Here is a 23,208-nt window from a genome sequence, read left to right on the forward strand (position 1 = left end):
CTGTTGTATCGAAATGCCCAGAAAGATCACAGGGCTGCGAGTGGACAACCTCTCAAGGCCGAAGCCATCACCTGTCTGCATTTAGAGCCACTCCTGACTTCAGAGGAACTTTTCCAGCTTGAGTTCCCACAGAGAACAATCATCCGTCTAGGCCCGAAGTACACTTTCACCATTTGCACTGGTGTGGCCATCAACACCAGTGGGGCATCCCGCAGGGATCCCCACAGGAGCGAGTGCAAATGTGGGTGAGAAAGACAGCCTGGAACTCCGGGCCAGCCCTCCTGCCACCTTACCACAGTATTTAGGAAAGATCATTATTTTAGTTGTCACTTTGCAGACAGCTAACAAGCACTAGTTGGGGAAGTGACTGTGGAAAATATTCAGAGGAGATTTCTAGGTGTTGCCACCTCCCTTCCAGGGCAGGGTCTGGAAACCTGGATCGCCAGAAACAATACAGAGTGGGCCAGTCTCAGCTCCATCCTGACTCCAGCGGCCCAGTGGCCCAGCAACTCCTGACAACTTCTGGAGGCACACCCACGACAGACATGGTCCACTGTCCCACAGGTCTCCTTGTACCAGCCACACCACCTTCTGAGCAGTCCATCTGTTTCTTCCTGGCCTCTTCTACTTGGCAGTAGGAAAAGGGCAAAGGAGCCTCTGCCTTGTGCTGGGCAAGACAGCCAGGCGACCCACTAACACATAGCTCAGATTTTAGATTTTTAGGTGGAATTCCCTCTGGGGAAGGGGGCTCCTATACTATTCCTTTCAAAAACCAAAGGAGGTGGTTGGAGGGACCCAGACACACTTGGTTTTTACCACTGAGGCAGGAAGAACGATCCACTCATTGACTGCAGGTTTCAGGGACATTCTGAGAGTGGTTTCTGCCAGTTCTGTAAGCACAGAAGAAACACATAGGGGGACGTGTGCATACGCCTGACGTGGCCAGGGACGCATGAACCACTGTGCACTATGAAAAGGATTCAGCAGTGCACAGGCTTTTTCCTTTCTTGGCACGTAAGAAAGGATGGATTACGGGAGAAGAAGTTTACTCGAGTTTGGGGTAGTCAAGCAGAAATAGGCCCAGTGATAGAACCTTCTAGAGGCAGGTAGCTGAGGCTGAGCAGTGGGGGTCACTGTGGTTCTCATATGTGTACAGTCCGCCTGTAGTAGGACTAACAGCCCCCCGAAAGCTGACTTAGGGCATCACACACACTTGCCCTCAGGGCGCCCCTCTGTGCATGGCCATCCTTGGAGCCCCCATCTAAATGGTGACAGCCATGTCCAGGCACACGCTGTCCCCTCTACCGTGAACATCTCTCTCCCCATGTTCTACCTGCTGACCCCTTTCCATCTTCCTCATTATCACCTCCCACCCCAAGCTTGGCTGGGTTACTTCCTCTCAGTCCCATTGCTACACCCTCTACACACCCACCCCAGCTGAGCACACCAGATTAAACTAGTTGGTTTGCTTCCACCAGAGTCCCAAATCCTTGAGGGAGCATTGTACCCTGGCTCGACCCATTTTATTGAGCTATAAATCCCTTCCCTGTGGAGGCCCCAGCCATTGCTTACACAGGGACCTGGGGTTCAAGGTAAAGCCTTCTAACTAGACCAAAGGAGAGTTCCATGGTTATATATATATATATTTTTTCTCTTGTTAAACCAGAACATTTTAACTACCAATGAAACTTTGTTAAAACATAGAAGTCCAGGCTCAAAAATGATTTAAAACTTGTAAAAAAAAAATTTATGAGGGCTTCAAACCATAGAACTTCCCTATGTCTTTATGCCCAAGTTCACTGCTATTTATTATATGTCATTGTGGCTTAGCCCTGTGAATGAGCCCTGGCAAGAGAGAACTAGAGGGGCCTGTGGAGATTTTTCCTGACTAAGACGAGCAGAATCTAAGTTACAGAGCAAAAAGCTGTGTGGCTTCTTCATTCATCCTAACCCTCCTGTACATCATTTAAAACAAGTAAAATGTCCCGTTTACTCCATAGACTGACTCACTCCAGGCTCTCAGCAAAGGCTCTAGTAGAACTCTGTGTCCTACAAAGGCCACAGATTGTCCACTTCCCTTCATATGAAATGTCTAGAATAGGCAAATCCATAGAGACAGAAAGCAGAGGAATGGCTGTCAGGGGCTGGGGGCAGGGAGAATGGAGTCAAAGGCAGGGAGTATCTTTTGGGGGTGATGAAAATGTTCTGAAATTAGATAGTGGTGATGGGTGCACAACATTGTGAATGGACTAAAAGCCACTGAAATGTACACTTTAAAATGGTTAAAATGGCGAAGTTTACATTACATGAATTTTATTACAATAAGTAAAAAAAGTGGCTGTCTTACCTTCCTTCCAAAGGTAAACTAACAACTGTTCAAGCTGTTTCATAACCACAACACTGAGGACTGGAAAGGATCGTCATTTTTAAAGTTCGGGGACAACTAGCCCAATGTCACCATGAGGGGAAGCAGAGGTACAGCTGTGTCCCCCACGACCGTGGGCTATCCTGGCCCCACCTGTCAGGGGAGACCTGTGCGGTTTGTGTTTGTTGTAGATAACAAAATCCAATTCAGAAACCTCTCTGGAGCTGTTCAGTGAAAATGCTCAGAGAACACGGGGCACACTCAGGCGAGATAAACCACACGGACACCTCACAGACAGACCTCTCCGAGACAGAGGGACAGCCACAAGACTCCAAAAGCGACTGGAAGGTTTAGTAGCAAAATCACCCACAGAATGAGGTTCAACATTTAGTCAAGAAGAATCATTTTGATTATTGAATTTGAAGATTTGATATCTTTGAAATGAAACATTTCACAAACTCTGCTGAAATAAGAAATACTTTAGTTCTTTTTTTTTTTTTAATGAATTATTGGTTTTGGAAAGAACTTTATGGTCCTGGGGAGACAAAGATATTTTGCAAGCTTAATACAACCAAATCCAATTTGGGGATTATTTTGAGGAGTTATTTAGTGTAGCTCCACATGTTCTGTTTGTGATATAAATACACACATACATATATACTTAGCCATATATATGTATAAACATATTTATTTCCTCTGGAAAGGAGGGTTTGAGTCACTCTGTATTTCTTCTTTCCATGAGTCTAATACTGAATTACGAGGATGCAAAGGCACTTAGAATGTTGCACCAACCCTTTAAAGGGCCAAACATCAAAGAAAGAAAATGATCGAAACACACGCGCGCACACACACACACACACACACACACACACAATTTTCTTAAAGTTATGGAAATTTAAGTAGGCACAATTGATTGTTCTGAGCTGGCAGGAAAACTTGGGCAACTAGCATAGGTCTGGACACCCACGGAAAGCCCATAGCAAGGACCACACCGTGACCAGCCACCAGAGATTTCGGGATGGTAGACTTACCGAGAGCGTCCACTGGCAGGGGGGCGCACGGTGAGAAAGTGCAGGATACACAATTGACACAAAAAGGAAAATAATAAAGTCAAACTGGTATTCGAGCAGCAGTCCTACCTTTCTTTCATGTGTTAAACAGTCCATGGCTTGCCCCGGAATTTTATATTAGGGCAATTAAACCCACATCCACTGAGAGCTGCACATCCACCTTTGCTTCCTGACTTGCTAATATTCTTTTCTTCTCATCTAAACAGAAACCTTCCTAGTTAGGAATCATCATCCCTAGAGAATAAGCAAGGTTTTTAAAAAGAGAGATGAGGAATATATTCCCACAAGAAGCCAAGTAAAACGCTTTAACAAAAAAACCTTTCAAGTATAATTTATCGTAACTAGAAAGTAACTAGGAAAACCTAGGATACAAAGTTCACGGTGGGGTGAAAATGGAAAAAAAAATTAGAGGACTTAACATTTTAGTATATTAGTAAATAATATGCTAGTCTGGAACTCTGTGAGTCGTTTATTAGGTTTATAATACTAGCTTTGCAGCCTCTGGTAAAAAATGATAGATTTGACTACATAAATGTCAGGCTCAAGGGTTAACATATTAAAACGCTTCAGTTCTCTCTCTCAAAGAAAGTGCCTGATAGACTTTTAGTAGTTAAAGATTGAAACAGAAAGTTTTATCGTTATTAATTTTTTAAATTAATAATAATATGGAAGTTAATTAAATGAGAAATAAGGCTGCTGACTTTGTACTGTAAAGTGGCAAAAGTCGGCAAACAACATAAAATGTTTCCCACATCCAACCCTCTCTTACTTCCCCCAGTCAGGTTATGGCTGAATCCAGGACCCCTTACCCCGAAGGCCAGGAGCTGACATCATATAGCAGGGAGAGGGCTCAAGAGACGCCATGCAGAGCTTGTGGCTATGGGGTCACCTCCACGTCACTTCCTCATCTTCCCGCTGCTGCCTTTGTCCCGTCCCCGTCACCTGTCAACGGCTGGCTCTGCCCCATGCCCCTGACCCTACGCACTAGCCTGGAACTTCTCAGAGGGGGAGGACCATCTCTCCAGCCCCCAACTCTCTGCCTAGCGTTTACTCCTAGTGTTCAGTCAGCCTGCCTTCCACAAAAATAGGTACATACACTCACAGCTGGCACATATGCCAACTTGTTTTAAAATGGTTTTGAGATAAAATCTAATCAAAACCAAAAAACCATTAGAAGTTTTTTTGATGGTAATATTTAAATACCTCTAGATGACAAATTACCACTCTCTACAGCATAGTAAGAAGAGTCAGATACAGCATGTGACAAAAGGTGATATCCGCAGAGAATTAAGGTAAATGAGTTACACACAAAAATTACATCCCGTGTGTCTGCCTATGTCAAGGGCAGTGCTAAAGCCATGCTGAAATGGACAAAGGCATTTGAAATTTTGAAAAGGAGAGTCAGGAGAAGTTTTAGACCAAAGATCACAATTTTTGAAAAAGGCGTGGCAGAAAGCTGCTTGCTAATTTCCTGAAAACATATTTAAAAGGAAGTGATTATTTGGCTGTATAAATCAGATTCAGCTCTATCAGGACCAAAAAAAAAAAATGTATCCAAAGCATTTGTCCATTCTAATACATGATGTAAATCTCAGAAGGAATCACTAAGACTTTATAAGCCAAGAATCCAGGAAGCTACCACTTGAAGGAGATAAAACAGATGGAGAAGTGTCCTAGCAAAAAGGGAAACTTCAGCTAACCAGACCCCAAAATAACTGGAAGCCTCAAATAACCAGACTTCTTCCCACCCTTAACTTGTAGCGTTTCTAGTCCATTCTCAGGCCATACATCTTCCGGAAGAGCACTCCATAACAAACATTCACTCAGAATGATGACTCTGGTACCTTCTAGAAGGCTCCATTCACCCCGGAAATATACACATGTGAGCACTTGGTCAAAAGAAAATGCACTTACATATTTTAGAAAAAACTTTTCTATAAAGGAAAGAAATAAAAAACGTTTTCTGGTTGTACCCTGGAGTAACGAGAAAATCATCCGTAACATTCCAAGCTACCGATCTGACATGGCTTGCAGACGTAAGCACACCATCACAGCCACCCTGCTGGAAAGGATATGGTGCCACAGACTGTGGTTGGGGCTGAAAAGATGAGTGCTTCAGAAACCCCTGATCACAGCCTCCATTCCCCCAGCCTTTAGAGCCAAGTACCCCAAGACATCTCACAACTAAATGCCAATTATTCCCGAGTCCCAGGACCAGAAGCATCTCTTCATGTTGCATAGTCCAGCCCACCAAGCATCCTGAATCTTTCTATCTGGCGCCTTGATAGGAAGCTCGTTATCCTCTCTAGGCAGCCTGAGCCAGTGCTGGGCAAGTCTAATTGCCAGAAACTTCCTTTTGTGTTGCACTGCAATCAACCTATCAGGCTTCCCCTGTAGGTACAAATTCTGCTAACTGGACAATGCCAGTGACTTTGAGTGACAGACGAGGACTGTTTCAGCCTCCATGCAGAATTCAGATAAAAGGATTATCACTGCAGCCAAGAACTTAAGGCCTCTAAAAGGAGAACTCTGGAAGAGCGAAAGGAAAATAGCTACGTTTTCTCACCTCGACCTTTTCACCAAACTCCCAAACCTTTCCCAAGCCATAAGCGTCTTCCCTGGACCCTGCCCCCAAACCCATTAATCTTTCCTATCTCAAAGATGCCAAGCTGTCAATTAGGTGGAGTTCAGCTTCAAATTTTTACCAGCCTGTTCTTCCATGGGACCTCAGATTTGATGGAACACGGTGGCAGTTTTATTTATAAACATTTACCTCTAGACTCACTAAAGTGTTACTGGCTGTAAACCCTGTTATGTGTCAAATGCTAGCTCCCAGGGTGCCCTAGTTAGAATATAAATTTGAGAAGCATCAAGACCAGAAAAACACATCCAGAACAAACAACTGAGGCCAATACTAACAGAAGATCTGATCACGGGTGAAAATTCTGCTGCCTTTATCTTGAAATGGTCTTCTGGTTTTTATAAGAACTGGGGGAATATTTTTTAGAAATGTCAAAGCTTAAAAATTTTGTCCTGTTTCTCTCCCTTTCCACTAAACCATTCCATCCCTCCAAAGGTATTTTCTTTTAATTCCAAATGAGAACTGCTTATTTAGGAAAGAGAAAATTTTGTTTTGGGGATTTCTACCTAAAAACGTGGTCCCAAACAAACACTAAACATAGAGCAGCCTGATGGGGGAAAAAAACCCCATTTTCAGTTGCAATACAGCAAATTCAAAATCTTGGCATCAAGAAGAATAGTCTGGAAGGAATGTCATCTTCTCAAGTTCAAGTCCCTGCATTTTAGTTCTTAGTAAAATGTTACGAATGCTTGCAAAGTAGATGTGACTAGATTTTTCTCTTCAAACTCCCAGTCCACGCTAGAAGAGCAGAGCTGGGTCACAAACCTGACAGCGAATTGGTTTGTGCACGACAATAAGCGGGGAGGAGGGACATCTTGCACCCATCTGGTCTTCCTTATCGAGCTCCCACCCTCATGAACACCATGAAAAATCTCCCTACACAGCAGTGACTCCCGGCCCCCACTGAGCCATTTCTAACATTCACACAAGACTTAATAAAGGCTTTCAGAGATTATAGGCTGTGGAACATGGAGGAGAAAATGACATAATTTCTGTAATAATTACTATAGAACATTTGCATAAAGTCTTTTATGCATTATTCCAAGGCTTCCAAGAAATTTATGGGTTTCATTACAACGCACAATAGGCATGGAAACTGTCAAATTTTGGAGACAAAGGTGGGGGGAGGGAACAAGTCAAGTACAACTTTGCAAAGGCCTCAAATTAATAGATATCCTGCACTTGAGAAGTTTAATTCAGATAGACTCTATTCGCTCCTATCTGTTCTCCAGGGCCGTCATATGTAAGGAAGTCTGATTGAACACTTTCTGCTTCAAAGACCAGTCAAACACATGTTCATTTTCCCAAAGTAACACTATTAACGACAGAATTTGTCGAGTTACCTTTTTTTGCTTTCTTCTGCAGTTTCAGTGTATCTGAGGACTTCTTTTTTATCTCTTGGCGAGCTTTCTTATATTCTAAGAGAAAGCAGAATATTGAATAATTTTACCACTTTGCTCCACAGAAAATATTTCAGGAAGAGCCATTACTTCCATCACAGAAAGCATCAACTATGACATGAAATAAATAGCTTTATCAGAATACGATATGATAAAAATCTCATGACGACATTTTATAGCAAAGGGGTTAATTAACATGAAAAACAACAAAATGCACTATGGTCTTTTCTAAAGTGTTCACCTCTACCGGCTTTGAGGAAAGACATCATTTGGGAATATTTTACTAAAAAGGAAAAATTCACAATTTCTCAGCTCAAGCATCAGGAAATACTTTCAATATGATCTCCTTTCCCAAGGCCCAAATCCACAGTGCTTCACTCAAAGAAGAACCCATGTGGCAAGAAGCTGGCCAGATGTTACAATTCAGAAAAGAGCACCTCAGACGACAGCAGGAGAAACCAGACCACGTGGGAAAAAACTGGGAAAGGCCCTGCTGCCCTTCTTTCACATTAATACTGAGGCTGGACGCTGTGGACACCGAGGAGGGGCAGCCCACACGCACCACATCCCCCCGACAACCACTTCCTCTCCCCTCCAGTGCACACCCCCTCCAGGACTGCCCATTTCTGTTGCTGGCATCTCCATCACTCAGATGTGGACATCTGAAACGACAATCATCTCTGACACTTCCACATCGCCAGCACCCCCACCCTTTGGCTCCAGGATGACAGACAGGGGTGGCGTCTGTCTGAACCACTCTGTCCCCAGAGCCTGGCACACGAGGTACTGAGACCATTAGTGGAAGGCGTATACAAAGAGAATGGCCAGTTTTGGGCAAGAGACCCAGGGTTAGCTCATATCATTAAAGGTTTAGTTTTCAAAATATGCTGAAACGCCTAAAGTATGAATCTTTGGCATTTAAGCCTGCCATTAGAATTCACTTTTAACTCAGCTGATCACAGTTAACGCCACCAAGCAATCAGGCTCTCAGCTGCTGAGTGATGTTTCATGCCAAAAAACCAGCACTGAGTCCTGTGATGGGCTTGCTTCTGACTCCTTATCCTCCAACACCGAAGCGTCCACAGGAGAAGTGGGGCCTGAGCGGGGTCTTAGGGTGACACCAATAAACCCGGCAGAAGCGCCAGGCAGCAGCGGCAACATCCCACCTGATGCTATTATGCGTCAGGCGACTTGGCCCCTACCTTTCGCGTGGTCTTTATCCAGCTGGTTGGCCACTTTCTTCCACTCTTCCATCTGTTCCTGAAGCGGGTTTATCAGACAGTCAATCAAAGCGCTTGTACCAAAAGAGAAAGAAAAGGAGAAATTAAGCAGGTGTATTCTATTAAGATTTACATTTGGCTGTCAGAACATACCTCAATCACAGTTACCTGAAGCAAGACAACGCAGCATACCAAGCCCAAGCTCACATCCCAATCCCCCAATTTTGTAACAACCTTGTTCTCAGGACGCTTTCCAACGACTGTTAAGAAGCTGTCACCGTGACTGGTTGGAGCGACCTCTCTTCTCATTTGCCCCGTTTATATTCCCGTGCTCGTATGAACAATCAAGGTGGCAGACCAGTGGGGTCATCCATCTGGCTGCACAACAGAAGCACCGGGAGAGCTTAAAAAGGTGAAGACATCTAGGCCTCACCCCACATCTGATAGGAACTTCGAGGTTGGGTCCCCAAGATTACTATTTTTTTTAAAAGACCCACATGATTCGGATGTGCATTCAGGATTATAAGTCATGAATGTAGACTCACTGTGGACAGCCTAGAGAAAGAGACGCTGGATTGCCAGCTTCTGGATCAGAGGGGTGAAGAAATCTGCAGGTACATCCCTTCATTTTGTGCAGTCTCCCAAACAGACCACATTTAGACGTGTGGAAAGGTGGATCCCCACACAGAGGAATCACACAAGTCATGGAACCCAAGGTTTTTTGACTGTGCAATGGAAGAAAAATTGGCCTTTTCCTACATTATAGAGATATTGTAGAAAAATTAGAAAATGCTCGTGAATTGCTTGAATCCCATCAGCAAGAACTACTAAGAAGGTGTTCTCAGACTGCTTTTTCATCTTCAAGTTCTTGGTACAACTTCCCCCTTTTCTTATCAGGGTATATTTGCAGTTCCCTGCCCTCGCATATGCTTCCTCCAGCCATCAACACAGCTCACTCCCTCATTTTTTCCAGGTCTCTGTTCAAAGCTTTCTTTTGAACAGAGACATTGCCTAACTGCCCCATGTCAAACAGCCGCCACCCATTCCCTGTCCTGTGTATTTCTACTCAGGACATTTATCGCCGCCTGACATTCTAGCAGGTTTATTCAATGGTTTATTCAGTAGGAAGTGGTCCTATTCCCACTATATTCCTAAGACAGGGCCTGGCACACAGTTGGTACACAATAGGCAGTGGCTGTTGAATTGGTGTCTCTTTACCACTAAAATGGTGAGATGCCACAGGTCTGGCCCAAGAATAAAACAAGATGACGTGTGTGAGAGGGGACCCTGTGTGAGCTGGGGAGCACCATCTGGGGTGAGGGGAGAGAAGGAAGCTAGATTTCATCACCCACCACAGCAGGCGCCGTCTGCTGCGTGGACATTAATTTTCACAAGAACCTTTAGAGATTCCCATGCCCATTTTACAGGGGCTGAGATCTTAGCCCAAGATTACAGCACATGAGCGGCCAGCCCAGGATTCAAACCCAGGCCTGGCTGCCTCCCAGACTAGGCACTTCCCACTATGCTCTGCCACCTCCCTCGGTGGCCCTGCCAAGAGGGTCAGAGAGATTTCACTTTGGCGGCCACTTATACAACTTGCAATTCATAAAGCAGAACAGTGCGAAACTGCTGAATTATGCTGATCTGCCTGGAGGAACGTCCATCCACATCTGAAAGCTGAAGACTCCATATCCCCATGCCAGCCATTGCCGTTCTACCCATTCTGGACGCTGTGAAACAGACAAGAGGCTGGCACTGAGGAGGGCTCTCTGAGCTACCACTGTCCTCCACAGTGGGTCTAGAAGGAGCACACGGGTCCCGGGTGACAGGACAGCATTGCCCCTCTCACTCTCCAGTACCACGGCTCCTCTTTAAGATGCTCCTGCCGGGGGCGGGGGAGGCCTCAGCAGGATGTACCCCTCCTTACACTGAAGGAGGTGAGGAGTCATACACAGGAGCACAGAGAAGATCCCGAAGGGAGTGCAGGCTCCACGAGGGCAGGGACCCAGGTCATCTCGATGTCCACTGTATCCCCAGTGCCCAGACCAATGCCTGGCATGTAGCAGATGCCCAGCAAATACTAGTCCAATGAGTGAGCAGAGTGATGGGCTGAGAGATGGGTTGTGGGGATTTAAATGCTATGGAGAAACCAGTGCTGCTGAAGGCGAGTTATGGTACATCTCACTTCTTCCTTAATCTGAAATCAGCAAGGGTGTCTGAGATCTGGGTGAAATACGCTCCTCACCTCGAAAACTGCCTCAGTTTGGCTTCTATGCTTCTGTGTCTCATGCACATCCTGGTGAGGGCAGAGCCAATCTCCCTGGTGGCACCTGAAAAAGCAACAGAGGCAAAGGTGAGGCCAGGAGACAAGTGGGAATCACTGAGATCTTTAAAGGAGAATGGAAGAGTTTAAAAACAAGCCAGATTTCACTATGTTGTCAAACCTAAGCCACCGCCTTTCCAACTTCTCATCATGCACACACACACACATAAATACATATGTATAGTGACATATTTTTATATAAGCACCAGAATGAAAGTTACCTTTACTATATACAATACCCTCTAATATTTTCTATTCCATCTGTTTTTTTTTAAATGCTGATTGTGACCCAGAAATTGATTTTACAACCCACTACTGGGTCATGACCTATAGTCTGAAAAATATGTTTCAAGGAAGATGATCAAAATACCATCCGATATTTAGGGAAAAGCTGTAGTTTTGATCCCTGCCCCCACTTCTCCCAAATCCTCTTAGTATTATTTAGAACAGCTAATAAGGCCACCCCAGCTAATTGTTTCAAGACACATTCTAGAATACAAGTAATTCAGAGAATAACAAGGCTAAAGCAAAATGAAATAAGATATATTTTTAATGGTTTTGGGTAAGCCACTGAAAGAGGTCCTCAGACTCAGCAAAGGTCGAGGTAAGCTGCAACACAGTGTGATTTTCTTGAAATTCTTGTTATACTTTTCCCCTCAGGCACACCCTTTTCTAAGATTATTTTTGAAGCTCCCTTCCTTCCTCCTCTTAGTAGCAATGCTTGAGTCAGCACTTACTCGGGCATGGGGGAGGGGGAGCAAACTGTAACTACAGATGGTAATTCTGTACCGAGCATGGGGAAACACAATTATAAATGTTCGTAAAGCACTGGGGCTTGTGAAATCAGGGGGAAAGTGTCAAATAAAGCACTATTTTGAACGGAGAAGGCCTTCAAGGGAAAGCCACAGGAACATATGGCAGGTTCAGCCAAGTCCAGTTAACAGGAAAAAAATTTCCTCCCTTATTAGTACTTGTGATATTAGTAAGGGCTGTATTTTCCCCTCTGCCTTCTCTTCTAGAAATGCCAATCTGGTGCTTCAGTTCTACCTATTTTCCGTTTTATTCTGAAAAACAGATTTCTAGAACCACGAAGAATAGTCATAATAGTGACATATATTATATATTAATATTTCTATATTTTAGTCTGAAAAGAGAAGCCTTCTAGAGCGATTCTTCCATTCGTCTACAACAGGGTTTCCCAGCCTTAACACTATTGACACATCGGCCGGATGACTCTTTGTTGGGGGCCTGTCCCGTGCATTGTAGGATGTTTGGCAGCATCCCTGGGCTCTACCTAAAAGTCAGTAGCAGCCCCCCAATTTGTGACATCCAAAAATGTCTCCAGACAGTACCAAGTGTTCCCTGGGGAGCAAAGCACCCCAGCTGAGAAGCACTGCTGTAAAAGAACATAAGCAAGAACTAAAGGTCACCCGAGGCTGATTGTTTAAACGGCTGGAAGTGTTTGTAAAATGCTGCTCCTCAGCTGCTGGCACCTGCAGCCGCTCTCAGGAATGACCACCTCAGCATTGCCGTCCACCGCAGCTCACACCTCTCCACCACAGAAAACCAGTAGAGGGCGCTGTTTTCACACAAGCAGCTCACCTCTGGACGTTCTCTCTTCAGGTTCTGTTAAGCTTTTATTGCTTATAAGCAAAGATGAGGAACACTTTATCCCCAGGGAAATATCTCCAATTTTTCCTGGGCCTTCATTTGATTAAAAGTTAACAACCTGGCCACGCAATGAAACGGGCACACTCATTCGCTGCTGGTAGGAGTGTCAACTAGTACTTTTCTGGTGGAAAATTTGGTAGCATCTAACAACAATCAATTAAAAACAATCCCTCCCTTTGACCCAGCAATTCCACTCCTAGAAATTTAACTGGAGGAAACAATTAAGGAGGAGAGCAAATCCTTAGCTATGAGAATAGTCATGGAAATGTTGTTTACAACAGTAAAAACTAGAAACAAAATTCCATTAAAGGGAGCAGGTTAAATAAACCATAGAACAGAGCCATGCAGTGGAACAGCATGCAGTCATCTGAAATGCTGGTGAGGGATGTTGAAGGTCACAGGAAGGTGAGTCATTTGCAGACAGCTTAGGATGTGCTGGGCCCTGGGTAAATGCTTTGCACACACAAACTCATTTAATCCTCACAACACTCCCAGCTGTGCTGGTACTATTATCATCCCCATTTTATAGACAGGGCAACTGCCTTACATCATTTCTCCACGGTCACACTGCTATTAAGTGAGATTCCAACCCAGAATGAACCTCCAGAGTCTATGCATTTAACCACTTGGCATATGGCACCTATTACAGACAAAGGGAGATGGGAAGGGGCAGAGCCCAGAGCCTAGAACATTCTGCTAAACTTACTTATCTACACACTATTATGGGTGTTAGGGTTTTACAGCCCAGCTCTCAAATTTTGCTTCTTGAGCCTACCACTGTTGAACAGCTACCAGGGGACAGAGCTCCGATCCTTGCTAAGCTACTACAGAGGGCTAAGTGACAGCGAGTTGCTTCTTTGATACCCCTGCCTCCGTTTCCTCAAGACAGAATTCTACGGTTGGAAAGGTCACCTCAAAGCTCAGTTCCCTCGCCCCATTTCCCTGCTCCATTATTTGTTACCTTACCAGATATTTTCCATAGATTGCCACTGGTCATTTATCATCCTCAGGAAAGCCCAAGGCTTTCCAGAAACAGCTGAGCTACAGTAGGATAACAAGCAGTTTCTAAACTTGCCGCATGTGCTCCACACAGCACAGGAAGCCCTGAGAGGGGAGGAAAGAAAGAACTGCAGAGAAAACTTCCCAACAGCAGTGTCTCATGGGGCCCATCCGTTAGTATGACTGCTGATCTCGGCAACATGGAGCACCCTAAAAATAGCTCTATCTGTGGTTGTGCTTAACAATGTCTTATGCTCTTCCTGACCCTTGCTAAAACTTAAAAAAAAAAAAAAAAAAAATCAGCAGGTTTGAAAAAGCTTCAGAGGAAACTGGCTTTAGCTACAGACAGAGCAGAGCAGACATCTGGAAAAGCTCCAACTTGACAGTGAGAATATTTATGGAATCAAATGGCTGGCTGAGACACACTCAGCGCTTGTGAGTGAGGACAAGATCTACTTGTTTCTATATTCCCTGTACCCAGCACTGGTGCTGAACGAAGGAAGCAACATTTATCATTTTGAGAGCATACCCAGTCTGGCTATACCTGGAGGCGAGACCAGGGGCTGGGTTTGTCTTTTTTTTTAACCCATAAATATTTGTGTATCTTCTATAGAAGATTACTATATCTACTATAGAAGATCCAAAATAAATATGAGATTCTTATTATCTTAGAAAAGGTCTATACTGATTCAAGGTCAGCCTAGAAAAACAATGGTGTATTTGTTTCCTATTGCTGCTGTAATAAATTACCACAAACTTAGTGGCTTAAAGCAACACACATTTATTATCTTACAGTTCTGGAAGTCAGAAGTCAAAAATCAGTTTCATCAGGCTAAAATCAAGGTGTCAGGAAGGCTCCGTTCTTTCTGGAGGCTCTAGGTGAGAATCTGTTCCCTTGCCTTTTCCAGCTTCTAGAGACGGCCTGCATTCCTTTGCTTAGGGCCCCTTCCTCCATCTTCAAAGCCAGTGATGTAGCATCTTGTCTCTTCTCTGACCTCTGCTTCTGTCCTCACATCTTCTCTGACTCGGATCCTCCTTCCTTCTTCTTCTAAAAACCCTTGTGATTGTACCGGACCCACCTTGGTAATCCAGGATAACCTCCCCATCTCAAGATCCTTAACTGACTCACATTTGCCAAGTCTCTTTTGCCATGTACTATGGTAACATATTCACAGGTTCCTGAGACGAGGACATCTTTGGGAGGTCATTATTCTGCCCACCAGAGATGTGTACGAGTTGCTAATTTGGAGAGTGTAGAGGGGCACTGTGGTCAACTCTCCAGCATCCATTCATCCTCAGATGGTTAGTCTGGGCCAATGATTTAATTCCATCCCCTTCGGCAGTGGCTGGTTTGGGGATGGGACAAAGATGGAGAGAAGGTTGTAGAAAGGCCTCTGGGGAAAATTTCCCTGATCTTAAGATCAACACACCAGAGAGCCCCCACAGGACACGAACAAGAAGCAGGCTGCCCTCCTGCTGCAGTCGGCCATCTATGGCCATGGGGACACCTGCCTTAGGATGAAGCCCATCCTTCAGACAGAAGGAGCCTGAGTACCCAGTGACCTCACTGAGCTGCCAAATTAACACACCCAGAGCCTGCTCTCCCTCTGGTCCTTGGGCTCCTGTTCTGCAAGAGTATACATTTCCTTATTTTTAAAGCCACTTTAATTTGGTTTTGTTTCTTGCCAGCTGAAAGGAAGAGGAAGGGTACAACGGCCTCTCGTGCTTCCTCCTAGAACCAGGAATCACTCCGTTGCTAAAAGAAATGCCAGTCTGTCACTCACTGCTGAGGGATGCAAATATACTTCATGGCAAAAATCTTAATTCTTTTCAATGTGATACATGTAAGAACTTGCTCCCATAACAAGCATCAGTCAGTGATCTAAACTGGATGATCTGCAAAGGAGACAATCAGTGGAAAGAAAGAAATATCAAGTCCAGAGGCTCGACCAACAGGCATAAATGCTGGGGTAGAATACTATGTGTTTTGCAAATGACACTTACAAATTCCACAAATGTTTACTGAGTATTATATTAGTTTCCTAGGGCAGCATAACACACTGCCCCAAACCGGTTGGTTTAAAACAACCAAAATTTATTGTCTCACAGATCGGGAGGCTAGAAGTCTGAAACCGACAGGGCCACGCTCCCTCTGAAACCTGCAGGGGAGACTCCTCCCCGGCCTCTCCCAGCTTCGGGTGGTTGCGGCAATCCTTGGCTCGTAGCTGCACCACTCCAGCCTCTGCCTCTGTCTTCCCACGGCCGCGTCCCTGTGCGTGTCTGTCTTCACGTGAGACACACGAAGGCCTTCTCCTCTCTGCGTGGGTCCGTGTCTAAATTTCTCTCCTCTTAGAAAGACACCAGTCATATTGGATTAGGGCCCACCCTAATGACCTCATCTTAACTTGATTACATCTGCAAAGACCTTATGTCCAAATAAGGTCACATTCACAGGTACCGGGGTTAGGAGTTCAACGTATCTTTTGGGGGGAGGCAATGCACCCCGTACTAAATATCCTCCGTGCAGCAAGGATTAAAGTGATTCCAGAGATGGGGAGGACAAGGGCCTGGCCCTTGAGGGGCCAGCAGACAGTTAGGGGATACCTATCAAATGGTGCAGGGAACGCAATCTTTGTAGCAACCCTATGAGGTAGGGATTATTGTCCCCATTTTAAAAATGGAAAAACTGGAGTTCAGGAGGGTCAACGAACTTGCTGAGGGCCACAGGGCTGGAAAGTGATAGAGCTGCAACCCCAGCCCTGCTTTAACTGATACCAAAAAGCTCTTTCCCAGTACGACAAGCTGGAGACATTCCCAACCCAGCACAAAGAGACACATTAAAGTCACAAACAGATACACACTGTTTAACGCTTATTTTGGGGAGGTTGGGGGGAAAATAAGGAGCCACTGAGCCACTGTCGTTCCCCCACCCCAAAAGTCCAACATGGCTACATCCTTCAGACTGCCACTTGCCACGGTGGCTTTGCAGAGGGGAGAGACAGCGGCATCCGTCAAGCGGCATTGTCCCATCCCTCCATGCCTCATTTGCAGGCGGCTTCCATCTCCCCACACAGTGGGGGACTAATGGACAGGCTGTCATGGGGGTCTCAGTGCACAGGTGGCGAGCAAGGGCTGAAAAGCCATTCTGCGAAGCCCGGCTTCTGAGGCAGGAGGGGGAAGGGCTGGAGGAAGCAAGATTTAAGAAGCGCCTGGGTGGAAGCGCACGGCTACAGCAAGTCACTGTGCATCACGGCGGCCCCTCTGGGGGCTAATGTTATTGGAACGCTAATTAGGGGTCAGAACTGCTGGACAGGAGAAGGCTCTCTGAAACCTTGGCAGGAGAGGGGTTCAGAGGGACAGCACAGTCACCTGCTGCAGGGTCTCTCAACCTCAGCACTGCTGACAGTCTGGACCAGATCACTCTGTTGTAGGCTGTCCTGTGCACTGTAGGAGGTTCCACAGCATCCCTGGCCTTTACCCTCTAGATGCCAGTACCACATCTCAAGTCATGAGGACCAGAAATGTCTCCAGACACTGCCAAACGTCTCCTGGGAGCAAAATCGCCCCTGTTGAGAACCACTGGCCTAGGGGAACACGCGTCCTTCTCCCATAGGGAGGGGTCGCTGATTCTGGCACCAGGCATCGCGAAGCCACAACTGACAGCAGCAGCCTCGCGAACACACGTCGCAGCAGCTATGAAAAGCTATTAAGCTTGCTGCCTATCCAAGCTTCATAAGCACAGAGTAATAGGCGACTCCTGTTTGTCTAATGAAGAAAACATTCCACTGGCCGTTAAAAAAACATTAATTTCAAAACACAACTGACCCTCTCCACAAAGTAACAAGCACAAACTCCCTCCCCGCCAGCCTTAGGGACACATTCATTCAACCAGAGGCAGCTTATGCTCAAGTCTAAAATATCAGAAATATCCAAACAACTATGAAAGGGAGCCCAAGAGGCCCTCGTTAGGCAGGATTTTAGGCGCAGAAGACGCACACCGTCCGTGTGGTAGGAAGAGCTCCTTCGTGAGACTAATAAGAGCTTGGAGGAGGAAGGGGCAGTCGAGTAAGAAAGTGACTTCAAATCACTCAACAGCTCGCGTCTTCTATCTGGACACCAGCCAGAGATACACTGTCAGCCCCAAAGTGTTTCTGAAGATCTGTGACACCGCACACTGAACAGGCGCCACACAAACCTAATCCCATAGGCCCTCTCTCCTGCTGCACGCGAACCCGTGAAATCGCTTATTGCACCCACTTGGTTATAAATTTACAAGATCTAAGAGAGGTGGCAGTGGTGGCACTGCCACCAGGCCAGGTACATAACTGCCAAACATACAGACGTATCACATACGACTGTAGGTCCCCCCTCCACCCCGTGACATATTTTATCAGGAATCTTTTTCCAAAATGCACCTGTTTCATCCACACCAAATCTTACCTGTTGAGGTAAGCGACCCTCTCCCCTCCCCGATTGACACCCAAAAGAGTCCTGGGGGCTCCTTAGCAGCTGCATCCCATACTCTCTCCTCCTTGACATGTACTTGGGTGATACGCAGACCCTAAGCAGCCTGCAAGCCACAGAGTTTCGGCAGCAGAGCATTCTCATCACGGCTAATCTGGAGTCCTGGCACAAGCTCCTTGCCATCTCCCAAATTAGCATGAGGATCAAAAGGAAAAGCAGTAGAGCTGAACGGTTAAGAGCTCAGCTCTGAAGTCAGACAACGTGGATTCAAAGCCCAGCTCCTCTATTCGCCAGCTCTGTGACCTCGGCAAGGGCCTAACTTGCTTAGACTCAAGTGTTGATGACTGTACTACAAAAATGAATATAACCAACAGTGTTTCATGTCGCCTTTGTGGGTATACATCAAACCCAAAGTGCATCACCTCTGATTTCCAGTTTGGGCTTCTTGTGAAACAATCTGAGTATTTTTTGTTGTTGCTGTCCCCTATCTTTTACAATGGCTTCATTCATACCTAATTTGATGGCAATATTTTTTTAAAAGCAATTTGCTTCTATCTTATCTTTCTAAACATTCCACTTATTTTGTAGAAATAACCAATCTTCATTTTCACACTCATATGCCAAAGATTTACATACCATATAATAACTTAATGACAGTTTGTACAACTGGCATATACAGGTGTGGAGGACACACAACTGACTGTTGGTTAAGCCCACAACTCAGGTGGAAGAAGTGTGTGGGCATGCAGAGAGAAGCCCACTATCTGTGAGCTTATGAAGGCAGGCTTGGTATATTTTATAAAGTAGGGAGCACTGGTTACACCAACGGGCCAATTAAGTAGGGCTTTAGCAATAATCAACCAAGTCCTACAGGAAGGCAGAGGCCAGAGTAATTAACTCAGGCCTGGCTGGAGCCCCTGTCCACTCGGATGCACTAGCCACCATATAACAGCCCTCACTTCTCCCACATCTAATATCGTTCTCCTCCGAGGAGCTGGCTAATGAGTACGCAGAAGGCAAGTTAACAGTGCAGAGGGCAGCTTCTGCAAAAGCCGGAATTGTTCCTTCTTCCCAAACACCTCAGAAGACCAAAGGCCAAGAAAGAGCAGTCCTGAGGGCCTGCCCGGGAAGGATCTGCTTGTACTTATTAACAATTATGCATCAACAAAGTGGCCATTTGATGGAACTCAAAGCTGTAGCATGAGAAGTTCACGGTCAACCCGCTGCAGTGAGCCTCAATCTCTCCAAGCCCCTTCCAAACGGGCAGGCAGCTGCCGCTGGCTAACTGCTTTTAAAGGTGTCCCCAGCTCTAGATCTCTGTTGTTTATTTTTATATTACAACGTTCAGGACAGTTGTTCACCAGCCTCTTTCCAGGAAAGAATGGAAAGGATAGCTCCTATGGAATCCAGTGCTCGGTATTGTCATGGGACACTGGGACCACTTGTGCAATGGCCTGTGGCAGGTGGTAATAGCGGAGGTTCAGTATACGAAGAAAGAGTGTCTCTCTCCTTCCTCTCAAGCTCCTGTGCTCCCCGAGAGCCCCAAAGTCTTGAAAACGTCGGGTGTGTTTTCACCTTGGCGGCCAGCTGGAGGACTACCCCGGCATTGCATCGCAGAAGCTCCTCGGCGTGCATCAGCTGCCGCTCCAGCCGCCTGAGCAGGGCACAGCTGGGGCCACCATCTGGCGCCCTGGGGGCCAGCCGGGGGCTGGCACTCGCCGTGGCTAACGCAGCTCCGCACACACGTGGGCATCACAGTTCATGAGGAAGCCAGCGCCCAATTTCTGCAATCTCACTGACATGTTTCATGCTTTTATTTCACAACCTTAAGTGATGGTACGTGGAGAATAGAAGTGTCTCAAAATGGCACCTGAGTGTGAGCCTGAATTCTAATAAGAAGAAAGGAGGGAGTTCAACTCTCGTGCCCAGAAATGCTCAACCCTGACGCCCTAGTTAACAAAGACCACCCTTTACCCAAATATTCAGTCCAAGGGGCCAAGTCCAAAAGGCCATTAGGTGGACAACTATAGCCAGACCAACAAAATAATGGGTCAGTAAGGACGACCTGGGCACGCCAGGCAAGGGGACCAGCTGGACCTCAGCTGGAGGTGGACACACCTGCTTGAGGCTCTACAAAGTGGATCTTCCAGACGACCTCCAAGCTGGATTAGATGACCCCCTTCCCCCTCTAAGAGAAATGATCTTCTGGCAGCCAGGATGCTGGAGAAGAGATGGGGCTGCATTGTTATACTCAACAAATACTGAGGAAGTGCTACTGTGATCTAACTACTGTGCTAGGAACTGAGGAGTCAGCCCCTGCCCTCATGGAACGTAACATCATCGAAAATCGGCAGCAATGGATTTTTAGGGTGACCTCAGAGCTGGAGGGTGCCTTAGAAAACTCAAGAAGCAACAAACGGGCAGTTCCTCGCTGCTCAGAAGCACACTCCTGCCTTTAATAAGCAGAGAAGCCCCTGACGCCCTCTCACTCCTGCTGTTCCTGTTGTTCCGCGAAATGCATCCGTGTCCTTCGCCGCGCATTTCTGAGGCAGCTGGTTCCTGTCAGGGGCATCGTCATTTTCATTAAAGGTCAAAGCAGGCACTCAGGATATTAAGAACATAAAATTAACAAACTATGTTTCTTCTGGCTTCATCAGCATTTTATTTTTATCCTCGGGCACAAGAGATGGACAACTGCGAGAAGGTGGCATCATTGATGCCCTACATTTGTTTAACTACAGGGAGGGGAGGGAGAGAAGATGGGGCGGAGAGAGAGAGACAACAGTTCCTGGTTTTCCGAGTTACAATACAGACCAGTTATTTCAACCAAGTAACCTCGCTCCACCCCGTAGAGACACTGGTCACACTTAAATCACACAGCGTCCCAATACCTTATGTTAAGCCCTGAAAATGGTTTCAAAACTACCCAAACATTTTTGTATATGCTATTTAGATCACCTAAGTGTTCTTGCAACAAATACACAATTTGATTTCAAGGAAACTAACCAATGAGAAACATGAGTAGTATTTTAAACAGTGGAAAGATCTGTTCCTTTGTCCTCATGGGGGGATCCTTAGGATGAAAAACTTAAAAGACTTTCAAAAATAAACCCTGAAAACTCCCAACAAAGGAAGCATAACTTCCCTTTTGCCACAATGACAATCCTAACAACCCACTTCCATCTTCAAGGAAGAGAAAAACACGCGGAGTTTCCTGTTCAAAAAACTGCATTATTCAGCTACTGTATGTGGCTGGGATGTAATGGACAGTCCAGCTGGTGTTTACAGGACAGCTAATACTGTGCACTCAGCAAATGCTGGAGAGGGTCAACAACACATTTGGGGAAGACACCCTTGTGCCCACACGCTGGGTGGAAGATAGTGCAAACTGTTATCAGCTGACAATCTTTCAGCCAATCTCCCACTTCCCAGCCTCTCCCACTTCACGACTTTTCAAAAAGCAGAGGAAACAAAACCACACAACAGTCCTACCACCATCTGGCAGCTTCAGACCAGCAAGCAGGAGATTTTGGCATGCACGGTACTGGCAGCCACAAAGACCAATATTCCTCTTTCTTTGTTGCTGTTTTAAAAGCAAAGCGAGAATGGTAATATGGAAACACAAAAACACGGACACGTTCACACTCGGGGAAAACCACAGCAGCAACAAACGCATCCCGCCCTCGTTCCTGATGGAACGGTGCCTGGTTGAAAAGCACGGCGGGGGCATCACCCGGGAAATGCCGCTGGCTCCCAACATCTGCCACCGTGAACTCCTACCGCCAGGGTCTGCCTCTGCCACACGGGCGTGGAAAGATGTTTCCGCTGGAGCCAGGCTTGAGCGACTCAAGGATGCCAACTTGTGCCAGCCAAGAAGATGCGGGCTGATGTGCAAAACCACATGTCATTTTCCTAGCTGTGAAACTGAACTGTTGGGCAGATAAGACACTCACAGCCGCTGATCTGGGCATTATCTCCCAGGCAGCCTTTGGGGGAGGTCAGATTTAGATAATTTAGAAGATGGCCTGATGAGTATGGAAGCCAAACAGAGGCAGTTAGTGTTTCAGGGATCAGAATAAGAGACTCAGGCATCCATCTCCCCCAACGGGATGAGAGCCCAGAGAGCGGGCCCTTGATGCTGCCTCTTTAGCTGTCCTCTGGCTCTGCTACTGCTGGTGACTAGACCTCCTGTGACAAACAGTTTATCCTTAAAACTATCCACTAGTATCTGGAATCAGGTTACCCTCGTAGGTTGCTGGCCTAGGATCTACTGTATTCCTTTAAGGGACTTCTGTACGTCCCTAAACTATGCCAGAAGGTGTTGACTTTATCATCTCTCAGGAAGCAGTCTTGCTGCTTTCCAAATTATTAAGAGTAGCTACCATTTACTGAGTGGTTGCAATCTAACAGGCATTTGCAAGCACACTGTATTCAATTTTTAAAATCTCATTATATTCCTCATATAGGTATCATTATGAGGTAGGTATTATTATCCTCATTTTACAGATGAGGACAAGGGGGCTCAGAGTAATTAAGTACCTTGCCCCAGGTCACAAAGTAGAATTTAGGATTTGCATCCAGGGCTGGGTCCATAATCAGAACTTTTAACCATTCTTGAGGACATCTCACTGTCGCCAACATGTACCAAAATATTTGGTGGATGAGAAGTTAGGTTTTCGTCCCCCACTCCCATCCTATCATTGAAGGAAAATAAAAACCCCTCCAGGCAAACATCTGTTTTATCTGCCAGACTCAAACCACTCTGTTGCCACCTCCTTGCTGGACTGTGTATGGACTGGCTGGTCTGCATGCAGGGCCCTAGGATCAGGGTGGACATGCACTGTCTTTGCATGTGTCACCTCCTGGCAGCTTCCTTCGGCACAGGGTGCTGTTTATTCATGCAGAGGACCCTTCCCTACTTGCTAGGAGAATCTTTCCCCAAATCACCCTTTCAGCTACTGACCCATCATCCCAGGAGGGGCCACTACATTAGTTTCCCAGGAATGGTCATCCCTGCTTTGCTGAATTCTTCACAGACAAAGGCAGGGATGGCAA

The 23,208-nt window shown here is 46.0% G+C and overlaps 1 protein-coding gene across 9 annotated transcripts in view; it reads right to left on the minus strand.

The window, feature by feature from the left end:
• The window catches only part of MTSS1 (MTSS I-BAR domain containing 1), a 160,320-nt gene that overhangs the window by 26,555 nt on the left and 110,557 nt on the right, over positions 1-23,208 (minus strand). For 5 of the 9 annotated variants that reach the window (XM_058564921.1, XM_058564919.1, XM_058564917.1 and 2 more), the window contains 4 exons: positions 10,942-11,026; positions 8,679-8,770; positions 7,420-7,494; positions 3,397-3,408 (listed from right to left, as the gene is read on the minus strand). In XM_058564921.1, coding sequence (XP_058420904.1) covers positions 3,397-3,408; positions 7,420-7,494; positions 8,679-8,770; positions 10,942-11,026 — 264 coding nt within the window. The remainder of the gene's footprint in view (positions 1-3,396; positions 3,409-7,419; positions 7,495-8,678; positions 8,771-10,941; positions 11,027-23,208) is intronic. The other 4 variants (XM_058564920.1, XM_058564915.1, XM_058564918.1 and 1 more) reach the window with 1 other exon arrangement.

The sequence above is a fragment of the Diceros bicornis genome, chromosome 21 (genome assembly GCF_020826845.1).
Source record: "Diceros bicornis minor isolate mBicDic1 chromosome 21, mDicBic1.mat.cur, whole genome shotgun sequence".
NCBI lineage: Eukaryota > Metazoa > Chordata > Mammalia > Perissodactyla > Rhinocerotidae > Diceros > Diceros bicornis.